Source organism: Amborella trichopoda, chromosome 2, assembly GCF_054954075.1.
Source record: "Amborella trichopoda isolate Santa Cruz 75 chromosome 2, AtrichopodaSantaCruz75HAP2 v2.0, whole genome shotgun sequence".
Taxonomy (NCBI): Eukaryota; Viridiplantae; Streptophyta; class Magnoliopsida; order Amborellales; family Amborellaceae; genus Amborella; species Amborella trichopoda.
This window is the reverse complement of record NC_142337.1, coordinates 24,259,376-24,282,469: the sequence shown is the minus strand read 5'-3', so window position 1 is coordinate 24,282,469 and position 23,094 is coordinate 24,259,376. Positions and strand designations below refer to the sequence as shown.

General features: G+C 37.1%; 1 protein-coding gene and 1 long non-coding RNA gene across 2 annotated transcripts; both read left to right on the top strand.

Moving 5' to 3' along the window:
• The first annotated feature begins 5,097 nt into the window (after positions 1 to 5,097).
• LOC148783173 (uncharacterized) lies at positions 5,098 to 18,789 on the top strand. The gene is made up of 3 exons (XR_016050489.1): positions 5,098 to 7,051; positions 7,152 to 7,271; positions 18,328 to 18,789. It is a non-coding gene; the product is annotated as an uncharacterized LOC148783173 (long non-coding RNA).
• A 3,368-nt stretch (positions 18,790 to 22,157) lies between these two features.
• Positions 22,158 to 22,739, top strand: LOC18427898 (uncharacterized). The gene has a single exon (XM_011622755.3). It carries the CDS (start codon positions 22,158 to 22,160, stop codon positions 22,737 to 22,739), a length of 582 nt encoding a protein of 193 aa, XP_011621057.1.
• The last annotated feature ends 355 nt before the right edge of the window (positions 22,740 to 23,094 follow it).

The following is a 23,094-nucleotide window of genomic DNA, read 5'->3' as shown; positions in this document are numbered from 1 at the left end:
GTAGGAAATTCTTTTGTTTAAGCATTCTTGAAGATTGTATGAGGTAATTGTACATAACTCGTTGTAAATTTTTTCTCTTGATAGTGAATACATCTTTGCCGTATTTACCATCTTGCCCGTGGACGTGGCCCATCTTGAGTCAACCACATATATGTGCATGTCCATCTCTACTTTCATTAGTGTTGTACTTTGAAGATTTCTCATATTGTTTGTTTTATTGTTTTTTATATTTTCTCAATTATATTACATTTGTTATTGCATCTTGGGCATGTTATTTGAGTGTTGAAATCATTGTAGTGTAGTACTATATCTAGTGAGATTTGAGATATCTCGATTTGATCAAAAGAGTTGATTGGGTTATCCCGATTTTAAAACAATTCTTGAGTGAAGGCCCATCTTCTAAAAATTAGAAGCGAAAGGATTCAGTCTTGTAAAGGAGTAGACAAAGTGACCCTTGAACAACTTAGGGGACTGCAATATCCTTGTGAAACACTACAACAAATAACCCTTAATCAACACACTGCAAGAGCCTTGTAAAGGAAAATACCTAGTAACTCTTAAGAAAGCTTTGGGGGTTGCAAGGACAATGTGTTTGAAGAAACTGCATTAAAGCGTGATCTAGTCAGTAACAAGAGAAGGATAGATGACCCTTCCTCAAGGCAATTGGACCCAATCTATTGCGAGGCAAAAGATCAGGCAGTACCCAGATTTTTTTACGTTAATGCCTTTTGAGCTAGCAAAAGATTCGTAGTGGAAATATAGTTTCAAGCAATGGTTTAAAAAGCAGATCGGTGATCCGGATCGGGCATCTCAAAAACCGATCCGGATCGGCAAATCGGTGATCCGGATAGGGAATCGGCTGAATCGGTTGGATTAAAGCTTCAAAAAAAATATTAAAATTCATTATAAATATTGTTTTTTAGGAATCCAATAAGAAATGAAGGTACTACATTATTAACTTTCATTTTTTTCATCAATTTGTGAATATTGAGATGCTCTTTCCCTGTATAAACTTATGTTATCCATTAAATTTGCATCACATAAAAGAAAAATCATAGTATTATCATAGATAAAATATATAATTATACATGGACTATTATAAAGAGTAGACTAATAAATGAAACACCCTAATCTGCTAAAAAAATCCAAATTATTACAGCCTAACTAACTAAATCCAAAATTATTAAAACCTAACTAATTATAATATTATATACTGAAATTATAATTATTAGTTTACATTTTATAATTATTTTATTAGACAAATTATAACAAATTAAAAATATTTTATAATATTATCTAATTTAAAATGTATTATTGACAACTGTAAGAAAAATAATACATTACATGATTTATAATGTAAAAATTAATAAATAAAATAAAAGATTTGGTTATCAATGTAAAAATTAATAAAATGCGTACAAATTTTGGAAATAACACTTCAATTTTTCAAAAATGTATATTTTTAGGTTTCTATGATAAATTTCGTGAAAGAGATGGTTAGTAGAAAGATGGAGATTTCAAATAGAATAAACTTTTTATGTTTTATTTTTTTATGCCTTTCATATTATTTAAAAAATAATTATACCACTATATACAACAAAAATTAACTGCTATACAAAAAATTAACTTTTTTATTTTTATTTTTTTATGTTTTTTATATTATTTACAAAAATATTTATACAATATATACAACAAAAACTATACAACACAAAAAAATAATGCCCACAAGGGACTCGACCTTGAGAGGTCACATGAAGAAGCAAAGGTCTTAACCACCACGCCACCTCACCATATGTGGTAATAACTTGATGATTAATATAATATATTTAAATTCCCTTTTCATTTAATGATGTTTGGGATTATCCCACATCGAAAGATGGGTATTCCACTTGGGTATATAAATACCTATGTAATATAAGTTAAAATGTTTATGTATAAATATTATGGTAATCTCACACGTGTCACACGCGTGCACGTGCATGTCGCAAGCGTGCACGTGCGTGTCGCACGAGTGCATGTGCGTGTCGTACGAGTGCACGTGTGTGCCGCACGTGTGCAAAGAAGGAACTGGGCTGAACCGGGTAGAACAGGATTAGAACCGACGGTTCTTCTCTAGAACCGGACAATTCCCGGTTTTGTATCGGAACCGGCACGACTGTACCGGTTCCCGAGTCGAACTGGGCTTCGGTTCGACTCGCCGATTTTTAAAACACTGGTTTCAAGGAATTGAGTAATGGTAGATATGACACCCCTAGTTATATTAAGTTGAAAACCAGATTGCTTGTACAAGTGCGAGCTTCACTCGAGAAATCCCTACAACCCATTCCAGATCCATGGGAAATAAACGGAGTATCTATCTTATCAAATGGATGCCCAGATCCTAAAAAAGGTCCTTAATAAATTTCATTGCCTTATCAGACAGGGTTTGATATTTATAAGAGTCGTAGATGCCTCTATGATATACACAGACACTTAAGGTATGACTCCGTTTGTTTTTGAAAGAAGGAACTGGGCTGAACCGGGTAGAACAGGATTAGAACCGGCGGTTCTTCTCTAGAACCGGCGGTTCTTCTCTAGAACCGGCGGTTCTTCTTTAGAACCGGACAATTCCCGGTTTTGTATCGGAACCGGCATGACTGTACCGGTTCCCGAGTCGAACTGGGCTTCGGTTCGACTCGCCGATTTTTAAAACACTGGTTTCAAGGAATTGAGTAATGGTAGATATGACACCCCTAGTTATATTAAGTTGAAAACCAAATTGCTTGTACAAGTGCGAGCTTCACTCGAGAAGTCCCTACAACCCATTCCAGATCCATGGGAAATAAACGGAGTATCTATCTTATCAAATGGATGCCCAGATCCTAAAAAAGGTCCTGAATAAATTTCATTGCCTTATCAGACAGGGTTGATATTTATAAGAGTCGTAGATGCCTCTATGATATACACAGACACTTAAGGTATGACTCCGTTTGTTTTTGAAAGAACAACTCGTTTATTTAGTCGGAGTATATAATATTTTTTTTTTTCTTTTTCATTAGTTTTCTTTTCTTCACGGTCTAGATCACTTACACGTAGTCCTTTTATAATTTAATAATTTTAGATTGTTTGAAGACATTTTTCAGTGCCTTGGATCCCCGATACAGAATAAAGTGGAAGTCAGTTAATAAAGCCCCTATTTACAATGGAATTCTCGACATTCTCATAATTGCTCTTGAATAGGCGGAAATGTTTCTAAGGACTTCAAAAAGCCACCTGCCAAGTTTCGTCGCAATCTGATATGTTTAAGGTAGTGAACACAAATAAACAATTTCGGAAAAAATCAGCCTCTCATACCTTGAAACATACCCCATAACAAGAACTCTATTTTCGATACGCTAAACAGCTGTGGGACCACCGCCATTGGATCCGGCACTGTCGAAAACCATTGAAGGTCAAGTTTTGGCTAAAGCAGGCATTCTAGTGCAAAGTTATAGGTGAAGCATTAAAAAACGATAGGCCGCACGCTATTCCCATGTAGCCTCCTTACATCAAATCACATTAATGGTGACTGTTTTTGCAGTTTCAGGAAGTGACTTCGGAGACCTATATATCCCTCGTCCAGAGTCAGATTACGCTCAAATTTTGTGAGCATGTTTGTCTCGTTAAGACGAGTGTTTTGATATATGACACGCCCCGTGACGACACCCGTGCAGGGAGAAAAGCTAGAGAGAAGTTACCTATTCGTAATGAAAGTTGTAGGAAAATCAACAGCGACACATCTCGCTCGCGTAGCCAAATCACGGCACTCGCACATCGGATCGATGCAAAACCAGTTCCATCGCGTGTGTAAGGTATGAGGCTACATCTGGGCTGAACCCCGCACGAGATGAACATTCGGATTTCACGCACGAAGTTGATAAAATTGCTGTAAATTCCGGCTGCTAGATTCTAGATTCGGGCCAAAAACCTTAAAGTGTCAAATCTTCATTTGGGCATGAAATCGAGCTGTGCTTATTGCAATGCAATCGTGACGACATACTTAATGTGATCCACTGAAAAAATCAAAGAAATACATAAAAAATCGAGCGTACTATTGATCCAAAGTTTTAATATTCGTGCAATTTTCGAGTCGTATGATCGAGGATTAAAAACGTGATATGTGATTCGAAGTTGGCACCAAATCGATCGTCATGCCAAGCTCAATAAGAAAGTAATCATCTTTTTGCTAAACAAGTGCCGAAGCAACCCCAAATTGGCTATGGAAGATCATGTACATGCTAAGGCTGCGGCAGAGACCAAAGTAAACTTTCATGAATTGTTGGGCAGGGGCAAAATCAATTAGAATAGATTTTGATTAATCCACCCATGTTTGAACAAAAATTTATATATATCACCTTATATCATTGTACAAAGGGAACCCTTTGCTTAATAAAATTTGAATATTCACGTTTTGAGAGGAGAGAGAAATTGATAGGTCGGTACTCTTGGGTTTAGCATAAATCTCTCTCTTTTTCTCTTTTCTCTTTTTCTCTTTTCTCTCGCCCCTTTCATTGATTATGGAACCCAATTGCCTTTATGTTTCATTTTTTTTTCCTTCTCCTCTCTCTCTTTTCTCTTTTTCTCTTTTCTCTTTTTCTCTTTTCTCTCGCCCCTTTCATTGATTATGGAACCCAATTGCCTTTATGTTTCATTTTTTTTTCCTTCTCCTCTCTCTCTTTTCTCTTGTGGTCCTGACGATCACATCTGTCTCTTCCCTCTCCTCTCTTTTCTCTTGAGGTCCTTACGATCACAATTTTCTCTTCTCTCTTTTTATGGTTCAAGACCGTAAATTTTTTCTTTTTTTTTATCGTCTACACTTTTACGTGTCTCATGTGTGCCCTTTGGGTTTGCGTAGTTTTGCTTTTTTTTTCGCCTTTTTTACCGTTGTCCCGCACGACCATCATTCTACAAACCTTTCTTCCCTAACGCCGCGTGACTTTCTTTCCTAACGCCGCCCGTGACTTCCAAGCCCCAACGCGGCTTGTGCAACCTCTACCCATCGCCATTTGCAGCCCAACCTCTACCCATTGGCCTGTGCAACCCAAACTCTTCCCATCGCCGTGCGCGACCCAAGTCCATCGTTGTGCGCGACTACTATCTCAGCCAGCAAGCAGCTCGAGCCACTACCTCCCTCCTCTTTCTGCCACTTTCCTCACGCCCCCTGCTGTGTGCAACCACCTTCGCACTGCGGTGCACAGCCCACTTCCCTCGCCTCTCTCTACTCCCTGCCATCTCCGTCACCCCATATTGCCACCCTCCCTTCTTTTCCCTCATTTGCGGCCACCTACTGTCCTCTCTCTCCAAAGAACACCACCACAAAAACCTTCACCACCCCTCCCACTGCAACCACCTCAAACATATTTGCTTCTCTCTTCCATCCACGAGCTCGATCTCTCTCATTCACCTGCTTCAATCCCCCCACTAGCTGCCATCGCCCTCTTTCTTCACCTTCTCTCTCCACCACTCTTCAGCTACCTTCTTCTCCGCCAACCTCCGCCACCTTGCTGCACACCACCTCCGACCAGCAGCCAATCTTCCTCTCTTCCTTCACTACTCTCTCTTCCTCCAACCTGCTACACCCGGCTGCTCCCATCTTCTTCACTATTGTCCACCAGCCACGAGCCACATCAACCACTCGCGCACTTTTTCTGCCTGCAGCCTCTGCTGCAGCCATCACCTCAGCCACCTCCGCCTTTCTCTTCCAGCCACTCTTCTCTCGTCTCAGCCTGCAACCATCACCACTTTGTCACTCCTTCTTCCATGCTGCCGTAACCCACTTTCTCTCTGAAAAATCCCCAATCTGTCACTCAGCTGCCCCTCTCTCAATCTCTGCCACTGTTCTCTCTCTATAAAACCAGCCACAGCCCAACTTCCATTTCCACCATCTCCGCCTCCTTCCTCTTAGCCTGCTGTTCCAGGCAACAGCCAAATTGCTATCTCCGCCACTTGTAGCCAAAGCTCATCCATCTTCTTCTCCACTATCGGCAACCTAAGCCTCTCTATCTCCTCTCATCCACTCCAGAGCTTCTCGCTGCAACCTTCGGGTCTCTCTCTCTAAAAAAGAACCACTTAACAAAAACCCAATAGTGAGCTAGCTCCTCACGTCTCTCTCTAAACGTCCAAACGAAATCCCCATTCTCTCTTTTCTTTCCCCTCACGCTATTTCGTTCAACTCCAACCCACTCAGCCAGAAAACACCCAATACCTGAACTCTCTCTCTCCCACCCAAATAACCCCAACGTCAAACCCACTCATTCTTTTAAACCAATTTGTTTTCCTTATATTTTATTCCACCTTCCTCATATTATTTCCTCCACCGCCTTCTTTTATTTTATTCCATTTCAATTCCTTCCCATCATCTTATGTTACTTCACTCACTTATTTTAATTTCTCTTGTCCTGTGTTATTTTATTTGTTTTATTTCACATACCTCATCCCACCATACCTTACTGTACTTCGTCAATTTATCTTACATTATTTTATCTCATTCCATTTTAATTACTCATTTTACTTTATTTCATGACCTCTTTTATTTCATTTACCCCATCTTATTTTATTTCGTTTTCTTTTATCCCTATTAATTTATTTTTATTTACTTGATTTTATTTTAATTTATTCATTTTATTTTTATTTCGTTCCATCTTCTAATCTTATTTTATTGTTAATCCATCTCTTTCATCACTCTTATTTTATCATCACTCTTATTTCACTTTTGTCTCTTTTAGAAGACCTAGCGAGAGTCAAGCTAGCTTCACCTCCCTTCTTTTTCTTCTTTGCTTATTTGACCAGAGAGCAAGCTAAGCCTCGCGCTATCGTGCTGGTTCTGTTGTTTAGGAGTAATGTCGTCGTGCCGGTTTGAGTTATCGTACGGTCTTACTACCACGACAGACTAACCATCATGTCAGGCTGGTCGGTATTGGTTTCGTCGTCTAGTAATAATGTCATTGTGTCGGTCTGAGTTACCGTGTCTGTCTTGCTACCACTCCAGGTTAATCACCTACTGGTCTAGCTACTGTACCATCCTAGCCACCTGGTTGAGCTTCTTCTTTAACATTCGCATCTTTCATCTCTTTATAGTAAGGCGGGGTCCTCTGACCCACACCTCTGTATTTTTTATGTGTGTGTGTTTGCAGGAAAGGAAAAATAGGTCAAGGGAGGCGATTCTAAATAGGCCGCAGGCCAAGGGACATTCCAACTTGATCTAAGAGGGTGCCCATGCGAGCTGGCCTGGGCGTGTCATGGACCCACATGAGGTAAATCTCGCTTCACAACCTTAATTTATCTCTAACCGGTTGGTACTCCTGCCCACGTCTTCTTTACGTGGTTCCCGAGAGAGCGGTCTCAAGTCCCGGGTTTTCACTGAAACCTGAGACACGTGACACCTGGTCAACCCGACCAGGAGGGCGAGAACGACACACCTAACCATACATAAAAGAAAAGAAAAGAATACAATAGGATCTCAAGAACATGAAGCCATTCAAAACCTTTCTTTAAACAACAAAGAAAAGATACAACCTATGCTTATGAATAAAATATACAATAAATAACTATGGAAGAAATAAAAAAAGTTGCCAGAGATTACCTCAACCGGGCTTAATACACCCCATACTGAGTCTCCTCTTTCTTGTGGTGATCGGGATCTTTGATCGGTCTCTTGATTTCTCCTTCTTATGACAAAACCCAAACAATGCATATGGATCCCAATCTAGAATCACCCACTTAAAGCCTCAATACTTAAGTCTAATTCAAGGCCCTTAGCTTGATCCTTATGAGAGATAGAAACCAAGAAAGGAGAGAGAAACTACTAGCTAGAGATGATCCCTTTGCTGCCTAAAAAATCACATAACCAAAACCTAGCTTGATTTACAACCCATGAGAGAGATTCAAGTTTAACCTAGCTTAGCTTGGGCATGCCTCCCTTATAATAGTTTGTGAGAGAGAGAAACCTATGTGGGGCATGCCCATTAGAGAGGCTAGAGAGCTATTCTATTTTAGAGAGAGAAGAGAGAGTAAGTAAGAGGTGTATAGACAAGAGAGGAGAATGATCCATTTTATGAATTTTTTATGCATTAGGGTTTGTCATAAAATCGTAGGAGCAAATCTTGACCGTCATCGATCTAAAGAGACTTGTAGGGTGAGGGATGTGAGCAATCCATTCATTAGATCTACTATCAATATGCTAAAGAAGGTGCTAAAACCTTATACTCATCTTCTTAAACCTATTCCCATCAAATAAATTAAATAAAAAAATATTTTTTTACTTTATCGAATAGTAAATATTCATTCCTTTTTTTTCAATCAAGCCTTCTTTAATCTCAAGATTTTCTAAAACCCCATATTTCATTCATTTAATATAAGTAGACTTCTCCCCAGAAAAGGAAAATAAACTAGTATGAGATGCCTCTCACATTATTTACCAAGAAAATACAATCCTATATGAGTGAGGCATACCACCCTTTGGTTGCCACTCATGGGCCCCACCCAATTGTCCCATCTGATTTAAATGCGCCTCCAATAATTATGGAGCGTCTCACATATTTTAGAAATAATAAAAATTGATTGTTAGATGTTTTTGAAACCTCTTAGTTTATTCAAAACTTTAGAAATGAATTTCTATTGATGTATAAATCCAAATGACAAAATTAAAATATAAAAATATTTATTAAAAATTCAAATAAACATTCTAAAAATTAAATAACATAGAATTAATTAAATTAAATTAATTTGGATGAGAATCAGATCCACATAGATCTAGGATTTAATAAACGCATAGGAGCACTCCTCCGTTAACTGTGAACCACGATCTACACTAACTTTCGCCAACTGACCCAACAATTCCCATGACTCATAGTCTACTACAAGGGCTCATGATTGAACTGCCAAAGTCAATCAATAGGTTAAGGGACGTAATCTCAGTTTGTGTATTTCAGGTTCTCCCCAAGAGATAAACCATGATCCGCCAGACAATGATACAACCATGAATCTATGGTGCATAGTGGCATTCTCTCGTACATGTACATGTTTCACTCTCAATGGTGGATTACTATCTCAACACGGCTATCTATGTACATACCGTGTGATGATATAAATGATGAGGTTTTAGTCATATTTCTATAGGCTATTCATTACACACAAGGGTCACACAGTCCATCAACTCTCATCCAGGCATACTCTGACCTTATCAATGGTTAACCTACTAAACCCTCCTTAGTTTCATCTTTATACCCAAGTACCTTGGGTTTTCCAACTCTGCTGGCCTAGCACGTCAAGCCTAGTCCGAATATCGGTAAATTACATTTGTATAGTATAGTCCACAAGAGGACCACACTCCCATTGAATTTATGATTCATTTATTCAAATATTTATACAATCTCTCTTAAGGCCTTTAAAGGCCACATAAACCCAGTAGTTTTTGGATGTCATAAGCCAAATTGGTACGAAATATGTTTTGCAAGTTATCACCGACAATGATTTGGCTTGTAAAGGAATTGGGCTTGGGTCATGGCGATAGAAGTTGGGTTTTAATATAACTACGTCCCAAGTTCCATTCTTACGTAATATTATCAAAAAATAAAATAAAAAGAAGATAATGATTAGCTTGTAAAATTGTAAGATTGGGACCGGTGAAAGTCCATCCTCATATTTTTTGGACCCCTTGTGTGGTGCACACTTTGAAATATGCATTAGAAAGGATATGTTGCACTTCTAGTGGGCAAGGAAATTGAGCAAGACATGAAGATTATTAGGGGTTTTGTATTGGAAAATCCAAATGGATGCATAATTTACGACAGGTACCCTGAACTGAAACTTTAGTAGTTCTTGAAACTAGATTTGCAGCAACGATTATGATGGCAAAGCTATTTAAGTTCGTTCAGGATGTGCTATGTCCTATGGTGATCGACCCGGAGTCTTATGTGGAGGACAAATTGGAAATTACTTAAACCACCAAGGACAGGATAATGGATGATTCTTGGTGGGTTAGGATCGAGTATCTTATCGATTTCAGTTCACCTATCTTCACTATGTTGAAGAATGTTGCTGGAGATGAACTGGTTCTTCATCGAGTCTATGAGATGTAGGCTGAAATGATTGAAAACGTGAAGATAGCTATATTTGAACATGAGAAGAAGGGCCCATTTCTCGATAAATCGAACTTTTTCAATGTATTGAATGAAATCCTTGAAGAGGAATGGGAAATACATATTCATTGAATCCTAAATACTATGGGTACAAATGGCTCAAGGAAGAAGGCAAATGCATGGAAAAGACAGCACCTCATCAAGATGCCAATACATCAGTGAATACGATTGCATGCTAAAGAGGTTATTTCTTGATCTAGAAAAGCTTCTTGAGGTTCATGGACAGTTTGGTATTGGCTAGTGGATAGAGAACTTTTAACTCAGACTGACTGATCGAGATAATGATGAGCCCATTCAATGGTGAGCAAAGCATGGATACTCTATGCCCTTGCTCCAATCTTTGGCATTCAGATTTCTCTCTCACCCAGCTTCTTCATCTTGTCGTGAGAGAAGCTGGTATAACTACTCACTCATCCGTGAGGTCACGAGTAATGGACCCAAAAGGGGATGGAAGGAAGACTTGATATTTGTCCATACAACCAAACATTTGATGTCGAGGCGGAGGGAGGAATACATGTATGGACTTTTTTGGATTTTTTTTTTAATTTAAATAATTTGGTACTGGCAAGTACAGTATAATACAACAAGCCACTGGAAAACCATAGCCAGTGGGGTCATCTCTGTCCAATGAAATGATGGATGATGATGAATAGAGAGTGGGGCTCACCCGATTAAGACATGGCCACAATGGTGTTCCCACTCTTTGTACACCATCAGTTTTTTGGGGAGTGGTGATCCAATGGACCAGGAGCTCGATTAAGATTGAGAGTAGGGGATCTTGAAATGCTGGTGTATTCCTAAGGTTCGGAGTTCCTCCCTATAATGCATATATTTTAGTGGTCTAGGTCTCCAAATGTTAAGGATCGAGATCCTAATCTTTTGGGGATCTTGATCTCAACCCTTTAAGATCTTGATCCCAACCTTAAAGAGTATCCCTAGTTTAAGACTATATATATAACCTTTAAAGTGGGGATCTCTTTATTTACAACCAACAAAGCAATGCAACTATATCAAGAGTATAATTATGTTGCCAGTTAGCTATAAATTAAGAAAATTATCAGTTTGGTTATTATCTTGTTCTTTAAGGTTGTTATCAAGATCTCTAATAGTGGGGACCGAGATTCCAAAATTTAAAAATTAGTATCCCTTGAAGGTCCCTTTTTGCAGCACCAAAGTGAAATTTCAGAGCTGTATCCCTAGCTATATTGGAAGATCCCAGAAACTATGGTTCCATTCTTCATAGGAGCACATGCATTCCCCAATGGACAATGGTGTCCTATTGTCCATAGGATTATACCTTGCTTTCCCTTGTAGAATTCTACATAGAACTTGTTTTTGGAACCTAATGTTCATGGTATTTGCAGGAAAGGACCAACAAAGTTTTGGGATGTTTATACAGTAAGGTTATGATATTGATGACCAACTTGAAATTGATGTCCCAAATCTTACATTAGATGATCCTGTTCTTGAACCAATTACTTGGACATAGGATTGTGAGGTTTTGTTCGGTGGTATGATGCATCAGTATTTACCAAGATGGTTTAAGTGAAAAGCAAATGTTACTAATTTTTGTTTAAGTTTTGAATTTTCCAATATATAAGTATCATGTTGAAATATGTCCATAACTTGTTTCTTCTTCTTCTTCTTTTCTTTGTGAATACTTAATTGTAGCTTCGAATGGATAGAACTTCCAAGTCTTTGGAGTTTAAGGAATCCTTCTCTTGAGGCTGCAAGAACTTGCAATCTCTTTCTTCAGTTTGTGTTTTGAGGCATTGCATCAGTTGATAGCATGTTATGTAAAACATGGGTTTAGAAAAAGTTGATCATTCCAAAAAATCCCAAAAGGGTGGAAAATACAAAAATAGGGTACAGCTCACGAACCATTGTCAAAAACATCCAAATTACATCTTAGGTATCTATACATTGGTTCCATAATTTTGAATAATTTTTATAATTGTTTAAATTTTTTAATTAGCCCAAGTTGTAACCAAGTACTCGGCTTGGCATGTTTACTTGGACTCGGCCGAGTTTCTAGACATTGGTATTAACCGATATATTTTAAAAGTACATAAACTATAGAATTCATTACTGAGTGATTCATTAAAAAAAATAAAAAATTACCTGTATACTAATCTACATTGGCTTCTCCTTGGGCAACAATCTACTCTCTCTTTTACTAAAATTTGCCCCTAATTATTTATGAAGCTTGCGCAACCTAAATAAATTATAACGAGTTTCTCATGGATGATGGGGTTAACCTCTGCAATGATTTGAATCTAAGAGGACATGCTTGTCATATTTAGGGCAAAACAAATGTGACTACAGGGCCCCCAAAAATGGGGAAGAAGGTAAGTCCAACCCAACCTTATTGTAATTTATTTTTTAAAAAGAACGGTGAGAACTTTAAAGTTTCCCCTAACCTACCCTAGCCAAAATAAAGGAGGTGGGTTGTGTTAAGTAAGCAACAAACGTAAAACTTTACCAGTGCTTATCATGAATTTTGAAAATTTGTTATCTGATGATGATTTCTTTTTCTTAAAATTGATTTTTAAGAGTGGCATTATGTTGCAAGGCCCTCTTCGATGATATATAAGAAGGGAAAAACTATTCCAACTCAAGATTGTATTTCATATAGGTAATTTGAAATTAAATAAAAAATACAGATAAAGTGTTAAATTGTTCATCTCTTACAAAGTAATGTGATTAATTCCCCAATATTAGAGTAGTGACTAGCTAAAAATTTAGAAAGATGGCTTACATGATGGCAATCAATGATGCATTTGTTTTTTATTTGAAGTGGTCAATTGGGACCTATAAACAATGACATTCATTGCCTATCCCGTGTTCCAGTTGGAGCAAAATTTGTAGTTGTTTTATTGAGCAAAAAGCCCACTTAGTAGAATTTTTTTAATATGGGATTTTAGGTTCCATTTTAGAATCACTTGATAAGTAATTAAAAAAAAAAAATTTTGAATTATATTCCTATATTTGACCATCTAAAAGTTGGACCATATGCCCTTTCTGGGGTGTGAGATCTTCCATGCACTTGCAAAGTGGTTATGAAATTCTTTTTTAACTTTTTTTTTTAGGTTCCTACATCGAGTAAGTCAAATCCCAAAATTTGGGGTCCTAAAACTATAGTTTTCAATAATGGACCGGATTATCCAGTCCAATTATCTGATTGTAAATTAGTGCTTAGGGTGGTTGAGTCTAAGGTAAAAATCGGATTCGATCGAAAACACGTCAAAATCAATGTATGACAAGTTTTGGCCGATCAAATTGATCGATTTTAATCAGTCAGACTGTTAAACAAAGTTTGACATTTTCTAATATATTTTATATTTTTTAACTATTATTTCTATTTTTAAAATTTAATTCAAGTAACCCTCAAACCAATTTTTACTAGATTAGACTTTCTAGTTTGATCCGGATAACAGGACTTAAAAGTACTCTCGGCTAAGGTTTGACCTTCGTCAGGAGAAGTCGTTGAAGTACCCAAAATTTGAACCCCAATATTCTCACCAATGCAAAACTTTGGGGAAATCCCTACTCTCCATCATACGCTTCAACCGAGAAATTTCTTGAGAGGCTTTCAATCCCGGAATGGTCCAAAGTTCGGCGAAAACTTAGCATCGGTTTGGGACTCGGCCCTACCCAAGTTGAGTTACACAAACAACTAATTGAGGTAAAAATAGAAGTAGCACATGGTGACCGATTCCTAGGTTGGACCGAACTATTCCATGCCGACCCAATATTTTTTAAATTATTGGTCTCAAGTATAAGTAAAAGAAAAAAATGGGGAAGCATCTCAAGCTTAAAAAAAAAGCTATTCAAAGTTTAAGCTGTGCAAAAAGAGAGATGAAATCTAAGACAACATAAATGCTAGAAATCTAACACAACATATATGCCAAAAAGCCTGAGCTCCTAAATTAGAAAACTTGGATGTTAAGATTTCTTCTTTCTCTCCTCCATGTTCGCACTTGTTCAACCCTCTCACGCGAAGTTCACATGGTACGAAATTAGAGATTAGGGAAAGGAAATAAAGACGGACGGATGCCAAATGGCCAAAGTTGTTGGTTACCTAAATTCAATGATTGAATCGTCTCTAATTAGTTCTTCCACATAAAAAAAAATATTTTCTTGAATTCTTGCTTTATTATATAAGATTTTTAGGTACGACACCTGCTGTGTCCTTTTATTACCATTTGAAATTAATATTTTTAGAATTATGAGAAGAACCCATCCCACCATGGTGCTTTTCTTTTTCCTTAAGTTTCTCTCTTGTTAAGCAATAACCACACCACACACTTCTTATTTGATTATTTTTCAAAAGTTAAAATTTGAAAATTGAGTTTTCTAATACATAAAATTTGTTGGGTTTATGTGACCTTTAAAGGCCTTAAGAGAGATTGTATAAACATTTAAATAAATGAAATCATAAACTCAGTAGGAGCGTGGTTCTCTTGTGGACCATACCAGACAAATACATTGTCGATACTCAAACTTGGCTTGACATGCTAGGCCAGCCGAGTTGGAAAACCCAAGGTACCTGGGCATAGAGATAAAACCGAAGAGGGTTTAGTGGGTTAGCTCTTGATGAGGTCGGAGTGTGCCCGGATGAGAGCCGAGAGACTGTGTGACCCTTGAATGTGATGAATAATCTATAGAGACAGAACTAAAACCTCATCGTTATATCATCACATGATATGTACGTAGATAACTGTATTAAGATAGTAATCAATTGAGGATGAATCGTGTACATATGCGAGAGATTATCTCTATGTACCATAGAGTCATGGTTGCATCATGGTCTGTCGGAACATGGTTTGTCTCTAGAGGAGAACTTAAAATCCATAGACTAGGATTACATCCCCTAGCCTATTGATTGACTTTAGTGGTCCAATCATGAGCCCCTGCAGTAGATAGTGAGTCATGAGAACTGCTGGGTCAGTTTGAGAAAGCTAATATGGATCGTAGTCTACAGCTGAAGGTGGAGTGCTCCCATGCATTGATGAAATCATAGACCTATTCGGATATGATTCCCATCAAAATTAATTTATTTTAATTAAATTTATGTTATTTAATTTTTAGAATGTTTATTTGAAGTTTTTATGAATCTACTGATATTTTAATTTTATCATTTGGATTTATAAATCAAGACAAATTTAATTTCTAAAGTTTTAAATAAACTAAGAGATTTCAAAATTCTAAAAAAGACAAATAATTTTTTTAAAAATATGTGGGACCCTCTATAATTAGTGGAGGCCAATTTAATCACATGGGACAATTAGGTGGGCCCTATGAGTGGCCACCAAAAGGTGGCATACCCAACACATAAGGGATGCTTCTTCTTACTAATTGTGGTAAGACACATCTCATGCTAGTTGGCTTTTCTTTTGTGGAGAGAAGCCTACTTGTATTAAAGCAATGAAATATGTGGTTTTAGAAAACTTGCTGATCAAGAAGGTTTTGATTGTGAAATAAGGAACGAATATTTACTAATAGAGAAAGCAAAGAAATATTTTCAGTATTTAACTTATTTGATGGGAATAGGTTTAGGAAGTGGAGAATAAGGTTCTAGCACCTTCTTTAGCTTCTTGATGGTGGATCTAGATAATGGATGATTCATATCTCTCACCCCACAAGTTTCCTTAGATCGACGATCAAGATTTACTCATATGATTTTATGGCAAACCCTAATGTAAGAAAAATCTATAACAGAGCTCTCTAACCTCTCTAAGGGGCATGGCCCACCCTAGGTTAGCTTGACTCTCTCTCATGGTTTCTAGACCAAGCTAGTTGGTTGTGATTTTGGGTAGCAAAGGGATCTTACCTTAGCTAATAGTTATCTCTCTCATCTCCTTGATTTCCATCTCTCATAAGGGTCAAGCCAAGGGGCTTGAATTAGACTAAAGTATTGAGACTTTATGTGGGTGGCTCTATATCGAGACCCATGTGCATTGATTGGGTTATGCCATAAAAAGGATAAATTAATATACAGATCAAAGATCTCGAGTACCAGCGAAAGGAGAAGACCCGGCGTGCGGTGTATTAAGCCCGGTTGAGGTAATCTCCAGTAATTTTATTTTTTTAAAAGTTTTATTTATGTTATGTTTCTTTTCCCATAAAGCAAAAAGTCTAGTTTATTTATTTATTTATTATGTAAGCTTTGTTTTAGAGGTAGCAAGTGAACTCCTATATGTCTTTATTTATTTCATTCAAGTGAAATTTAATTGTAATTGGGCATTGTGAGTGATCTTGTCGGTGAAATAAAACAAAAATTTTAAATATATACACTGTGCACTATCACATAGTCCATCTTTCAGAACTCATCCTCTAAAAATTGGATGGTCTCTATTCAATCTTGAAAAAATAATTGTTTTTTCAAATGTGTAGAGGGTGCAATTAAAATTTTTTTTATTAGGGTTAATCAATGTGTTGAAGAGGTTATATGAGCTTATATGAGATGTCTAGGAGCTGCTACTACAGTATCTTGGTTGGTACTAGGAGGTTTCAATATCCTATTGGATAGTTCATAAAAGATGGGTGGTAGTGGCTATTTACTGCCGAATTCAGGGAATTTTGCACAAGTTATGTCAGACTGTGGGTTAACTGACCTTGAGAAAACAAGGGGTTGCTTTTCGTGGTCTAATATTCAGCTTACTAGGAGATGTGTTAGAAGAAGATTGGATTGTGCTATGGTGACTACAATATGGGTGTTGGCGTATCCAGAGTCTAAAGTAGAGTTGCTTCCAAAGGGAATTTTGACATTGCCCGTTGCTAGTATCCATATCAGATTTGGGTCCAGTTGGGCCAAAACCCTTTAAATACTTTTCCACTTGGGAAAAAATTCCTAGTTTTATTAATATAATTTCAACATCTTGGTAAGGCAGAGTGGGGGGTATACCTATGTTTCGCTTTATTACAAAGCTGAAAAGATTTAGGGGAGATTTGCGTGCTTGGAATAAAGAAGTATTTGGCCATATGAGTGATGCTATTTCGGAAGTTCGGCAAAAGCTATCTATTCTACATGATAGTCTGTGCCTTGCCCGTATCAATGAAAATTTAATGTTAGAAGAGAAGGAGTGTACTGAAAAAATTACAGTAGTTATTGGGCCATGAAGAGAGACTATGGAGGCAAAAGTCGAGGCAAAAATGGTTGAAGGATGGGGATTCGAATACAAAATTCTTCTAGCTGTCTACTGTAATTAGGAGAATGAGTTATCGTCTTATCTCACTAAAAGATCAGAATGAAATTTCTTTGGCTTTTGAAGCAGATATTAACAATTACATAATAGGTTTTTTCATCAATCTTCTAGCTCAGGAAAATGATGTTGATACTCATATGGTTGAACAATTTTTGCCATCATCTCAACTTAGCACTCATCAGTAGGAGAAGTTAGTTGAGGATGTTTTTATGGGAGAGATAAAATATTGTATTTGGGGAATGAAATGTGACAGTGCTCCGGGCCGTGATGGTTTCTCGGTGGAATTCTATAAATTAGGATGGGAGGTGCTCAATAAAGATCTTTTTTTGGCTCTTAATGATTTTTTTAAGAACTGTAAATTTCTTAAACAAATTAATTCCACTTTTATTTGTTTGATTCCTAAGGTTGTCACTCTTACTATTATGAAATATTTTTGCCCAATTGGTTTATGCAATGTGTTGTATAAAATAATTAGTAAAATCATTTCTAATCGCCTATGGGTAGCGCTTAATGATCTAATTGACCCTAGACAAGCTGCCTTCTTGAAAGGTAGACTTATCACAGATAACATCATTATGGCAAATGAACTCATATCTATCTGCAATAAGTATTCTAATAGGGCTAAAATGTGCTTGCAATTAGATTTGAGCAGTGCTTATGTTAAAGTATCTTGGCCATTTGTTATTGCTTGTATGAAGGCTTTGAGATTTCTAGATACTTTTATATGTTGGGTTCGTTTATGCATATCCATTCCTTCCTTCTATGTTTTGCGTAATGGTTATCCTAAGGATTATTTTAAGGGAAAAAGAGGTCCGAGACAAGGGGATCCCTTATCTCCTTATCTTTTTCTATTGGTGATGGATTTTTTTAGTAGACAATTGGACTATGTTATCAAGCATGGTATAATTACCAGGGCTTTCCTCCGGGTTGTGATTATAGAATATCACATCTTTTTTATGCAGATGATGCTGTGATTTTTTGTAGTGCTTCAATTAATACTGTTGTTGCTATGAAGTCAGTTATCTCTATTTTTGAAGCAACCACAGGACAAGAACTTAATATTGCAAAAAGCAAAGCCTTCTTTTTTGGGGTCTCGCAGGGCAATAAATCTTTGATTCTGAAAGAACTTGGTTTTGGTGAAGGGTCCCTTCCAATCTGTTACCTATACCTTTGTTTCAGGGTCATTTGAAGCATAGTCAGTGCCTTGCTTTGGTTAGAAAATTTATTGGAAGGATAGGTTCTTGGCAGGCTTTGACTTTATCTTATGTAGGGGGTCGTTGTTGAAATCAGTTCTATGCTCTTCTTCTATGTTCTAGATTCTATCATTTATTTTAAAAAAGAGAACTTGTAATATGTTTGAACGGTTGTAGAGAAACTTCCTATGGGCATGCATGGATGGAAAGAAGGGGGTTCTTCTACTTAAATGGAACACAATCTGTCTACCTCAAGTAGAAGGGGATTTAGGGATACATGATATAGTCAATTTCAATACTGCAGGGATGATGAAATTGGCAGATTCTTCAGCCTTATTTGCTCAATTTTTTAAGCATTGTTACTTCAGTAATTGTTCCATATGGGAGACTATATACACAAGATATTCATCTTATGCTTGGAAGGGTATTCGGATCGGGTTATCTCATTTGAAGGATAATGTCCGATGGGTTATTGGTGATGTTCAACTTGTAGATTTTTGGGCAGACCCGTGGTTATCAGAAAAGTCAATATGGGACTCTTATGGTACGATTGTTCATCAGGAACTTGAGGTTGTTATGCCAAAGATCTCTGATCATATTAGGGTTGTTCCTCAATCTTGGGTCTTACCCTTGCCTACGTCAGGCTTTTTTACATTGATGTGGAAGGAGGTTCAGAACAATATCCTTCCACTACAGCCACATAGGGATTTTTTGGTATGGATTAATTTTGTGAGTGGTTTGTTTTCAATTAAAGAAGCTTGGGAGCATATTCGTAACAAGGGAACTTCTCAGCCAATATTCAGAACCTTGTGGTCAGCAAAATGTCATCCCCGAGCGAAATGGTTTTTTTGGTTGGCCCTCCATCATTGGTAACCTACTACTTCTCTCTTGCTGCAGCGTGGGATTGCTATGGCTTCTCCTGTATGCCCTTTTTACAAAAATTGTGATGATAGTTCATGTCATCTATTATTTCTTTATGACTTTTCACAGGTTTTATTGATGTTGATTGGTTGGCGATGCGGTAAGTGTTTCATCTCTGGTAGCTCTATTCCTATAATGTTGAGAAATGGTTATCATTCAGATTCAAATCAAATGATTTCTTCAATATCTAAACGTCTTTATTCTTTACAACTATATGGTTCTTATAGGCGGAACGCAATCGGAGAGTTTTCCAGGATAGGTTGACCAAAAGGGAACAATTAGTCAAACAGATCATTTCTCATGTTCATGAGTTAGCAGATGTTAAATCCTGGACATTCCATTTGTCAAAAAATGCGATCATTGATAACTTACAGTTCAAATGGTATCAGCAGAGGGATAAAATTTCTATTCTTAGCCCTAATCACTTCAAGATAAACATTGATGAGGCTTCCTTGCATAACACAAGCCAAGCAGGAGGGGTGGTGTTATTAGGAACTCTAACAGTGCTTTTATTACAGCATTTGCCAAACCTTTTAGAATCACCTCTAATAATTTTGCGGAACTTTGCGCTTTGGAATAACGATTAATCCTAGCTGATCAGCTACAGTGCTACCCTATTCATGAACGCTGGCGACCTCCATAAAAGTTACATACGGTGGCAGTAAATTGTCGACAACGTCTCTCTAAGTGTAGGTGGTCAATTTCTCACATCTTTCGTGAAGCCAATATGGTGGTTGATTTTCTTAAAAAGAGGGCTACATCTTATCAAAGAGCTACTGTTTGGCGTTCTCGTCCGCCAGATTTTATTTGCCTTGCTTTTTAACTCATGATTTGGTACAGGTACCCTGTTCTAGGGTTTTACGGTAATGAGTTGTAAACTTTTTATTTCTTACTTATTAATAAAAAACGGGTAGGGGGCCTTCTCCCCCATTAACTTATCCAAAAAAAGAAGAAGAGGTTATATGATAAAAAATTGGGTTCCTTAAATTAATTTTAGGTACATTTTTAGTTTTCCTTGAGCGAGTAAATAAAAATTATACTCCCGAAGGAGTATAATATCTTTTGCTAAGACGGCAAACACATGGCAATCAGACAAGACCATAAAGTTTTTTATTTACCAAAGGAATTTATACTCCCTCGGGAATATAATGGTCATTTACTCCCTCTCGTAAAACCACTAGGATTAATTTAAGGAACCCAAATTTTGGGGATGTAACCTCTTCAACCATTTACTTCAATAAAAAATTCCTAATTGCACCCTCTATATACTTGACAAAATAATATCTCAAGATTGACTAGAGACCGTCCAATTTTTAGAGAATAAAATCTAAGTGTTAGAAAACTCAAATTTTAATGTTTTTTAAAAGTAATCTACTAATAATTAGTTGGTCCCAAAATTTTAAATTAAAAAAAAAAAATCTCCTAAGTAAGTTTTTTTACCAAAGAAGTAAACTTATATACATCCCTTTTTTATTTTAACAACAATACATTGGTATTGTTATTGCTCGAAAAAAAAAAAAAAAAAACCATTGGGGGTGGTGCTTCTCATAATTTTTGTTGTAGCTTTCCAAGTGCCGTTGTGTTTTAGAGCTTCCGTGCACAACATCTCTATCACCAAATTCACTCACAAAATCTCTCTGTCCCTAAAGTAGGTTTCCCACTTTTTTTCTTGGTAGGACTCTCTCTGTCTCCTCTCTCACAAACGCCAAGAAGTATTGCCATTCATGTGTAAAAATCTTTATACACCTCTTAAATTCACATTCTAAAACTACCACTTTCTATCTCAGGCACTCTGCTAACATACAGTAAAACGTAACACTCTCTCTCCAAACAAATACTAAAAGCAATAATGTATAAAATCCCTTCTCTCTCTAGGTCTTTAGTCAAATAGTAACGTGAAACTCTCTCTCTCCAACTGTGCAAAAGCTAAGTAGCATTGAACAAAAAATCAGGTTGGTTTAACCAATAACCGCACAGTCATAACAAGGGGCGGTTTTGGTGACTAGCTGGGTATTTTTTAAAAAAAATTAAAGAATATATAAAATTTTAAAAAATAATAAATTTTGTTTGTAATGTATTTTTAAGGTTTTCATCATTACGACAAAGATTGAAAATTGTTTAGGCAGTTAATATTTATTTTTACATTTTTTCATATTTTTTTTAAAAAATAAAAAAAATACTCATGCGCACAAATTGATTCTTTAAAATTAAAATTTTCATTAATTTTCAAATTCAATCAATATTTTCATTAATTTTAAACTTTATTTAAATGATTTTTTTAATCATTATAAATATACTCTTCATATTTCATTAAAAAATTTTGTATTTTTTTAATATTTCTTAAACGCCTAAGACTTGTTCAATTAGAACGGCAAAACCGCTTCAGACACTATATCCGATTAACCGTTCCGATTCGATTTTTCTTAAGCAATCAATGTCCCCTAACAAAAACAAGCCCCAATTAATAAAACCTCATCATTGTCCCCACCGCTACCCCCATATACCTTTTCTCTCTAACTTCCACTCCAAATCATACCTTTCGAACCATGTTAAGCACTCATAGGCCCACCTCCCCCACCCTAAGCCCCCTCATTTATTAGCCCATGCCCCCTCCCTTCTACAAATAGTCCACCCCTCACCCCCCCAAAACTCACCCTGAAAACCCCTTAATCTCCACCATGTCTTCTCTGCTTTCTAAAGAGCTCAAAGAAAAGGCCCAAATCTATCTTGGCGATGAAATTTGCAAGGCCAAGTCCCTAGAACTCCTTAGAGAAGTGGGCATGCCCAATGGCCTCCTACCTTTAGAGGATGTGTTAGAATGTGGGTACATAGAGGAGACTTGTTTTGTGTGGCTTAAGCAGAAGAAGAGTAAGCAGCACCATTTTGATAAGGTTGGGAAGCTTGTTTCCTATGCTCCTGAGGTGACTGCATATGTCGAGAATTCTAGGATGAAGAAGGTCACAGGGGTGAAGGTGAAGGAGTTGATGTTGTGGATTACGCTGAGTGAGATTTATGTGAATAATCCCCCCACCGGAAAGTTCACGTTTAAGATGCTGGCTGGTCTCTCCAAGAGCTTCCCGGTGTCGGCATTCGAGGTCCCGGAGGAGAAGAAGGCAGAAAAGATCGTTGGAGGTTCCCAGGAGAAGGAGTTGTGGAGAAGGCTTAGGTCTATACATATATATATATATTTATTGTCTCTCTGCTATTTTCTTTACATTGATTTAAACTTTCAAGATGCAACAATGGGTAAAGAAGAGTAAGAGCAGGCCTAGATTTACTTTGGTAGATCTCCATCTCTCCCTATCTCGCCATATGACCGTATCAATTGTCCTCTCCTTCATATATGAGCATTCAATGAATCGAAGGTCAGCATTCAATGAGTCTAGGTCCGATAATGTTTTTCGGGTCCAAATATATGAGATATTTTTAAATTTAGTTAAGTACATATATATTTTAAATTTTGGATCGGGTCCGGGTACAATGAATTCGGATCTCATATCAATCTTTCAGGTCCAGGTCCGGTCCGGCCCGACACGACCAGCTGCCACACCCATTTTTAACGTGATTTTGGAGGCTGCTAGATGCTCTAGCTTCCAAACTAGTGCTGCACTTCCC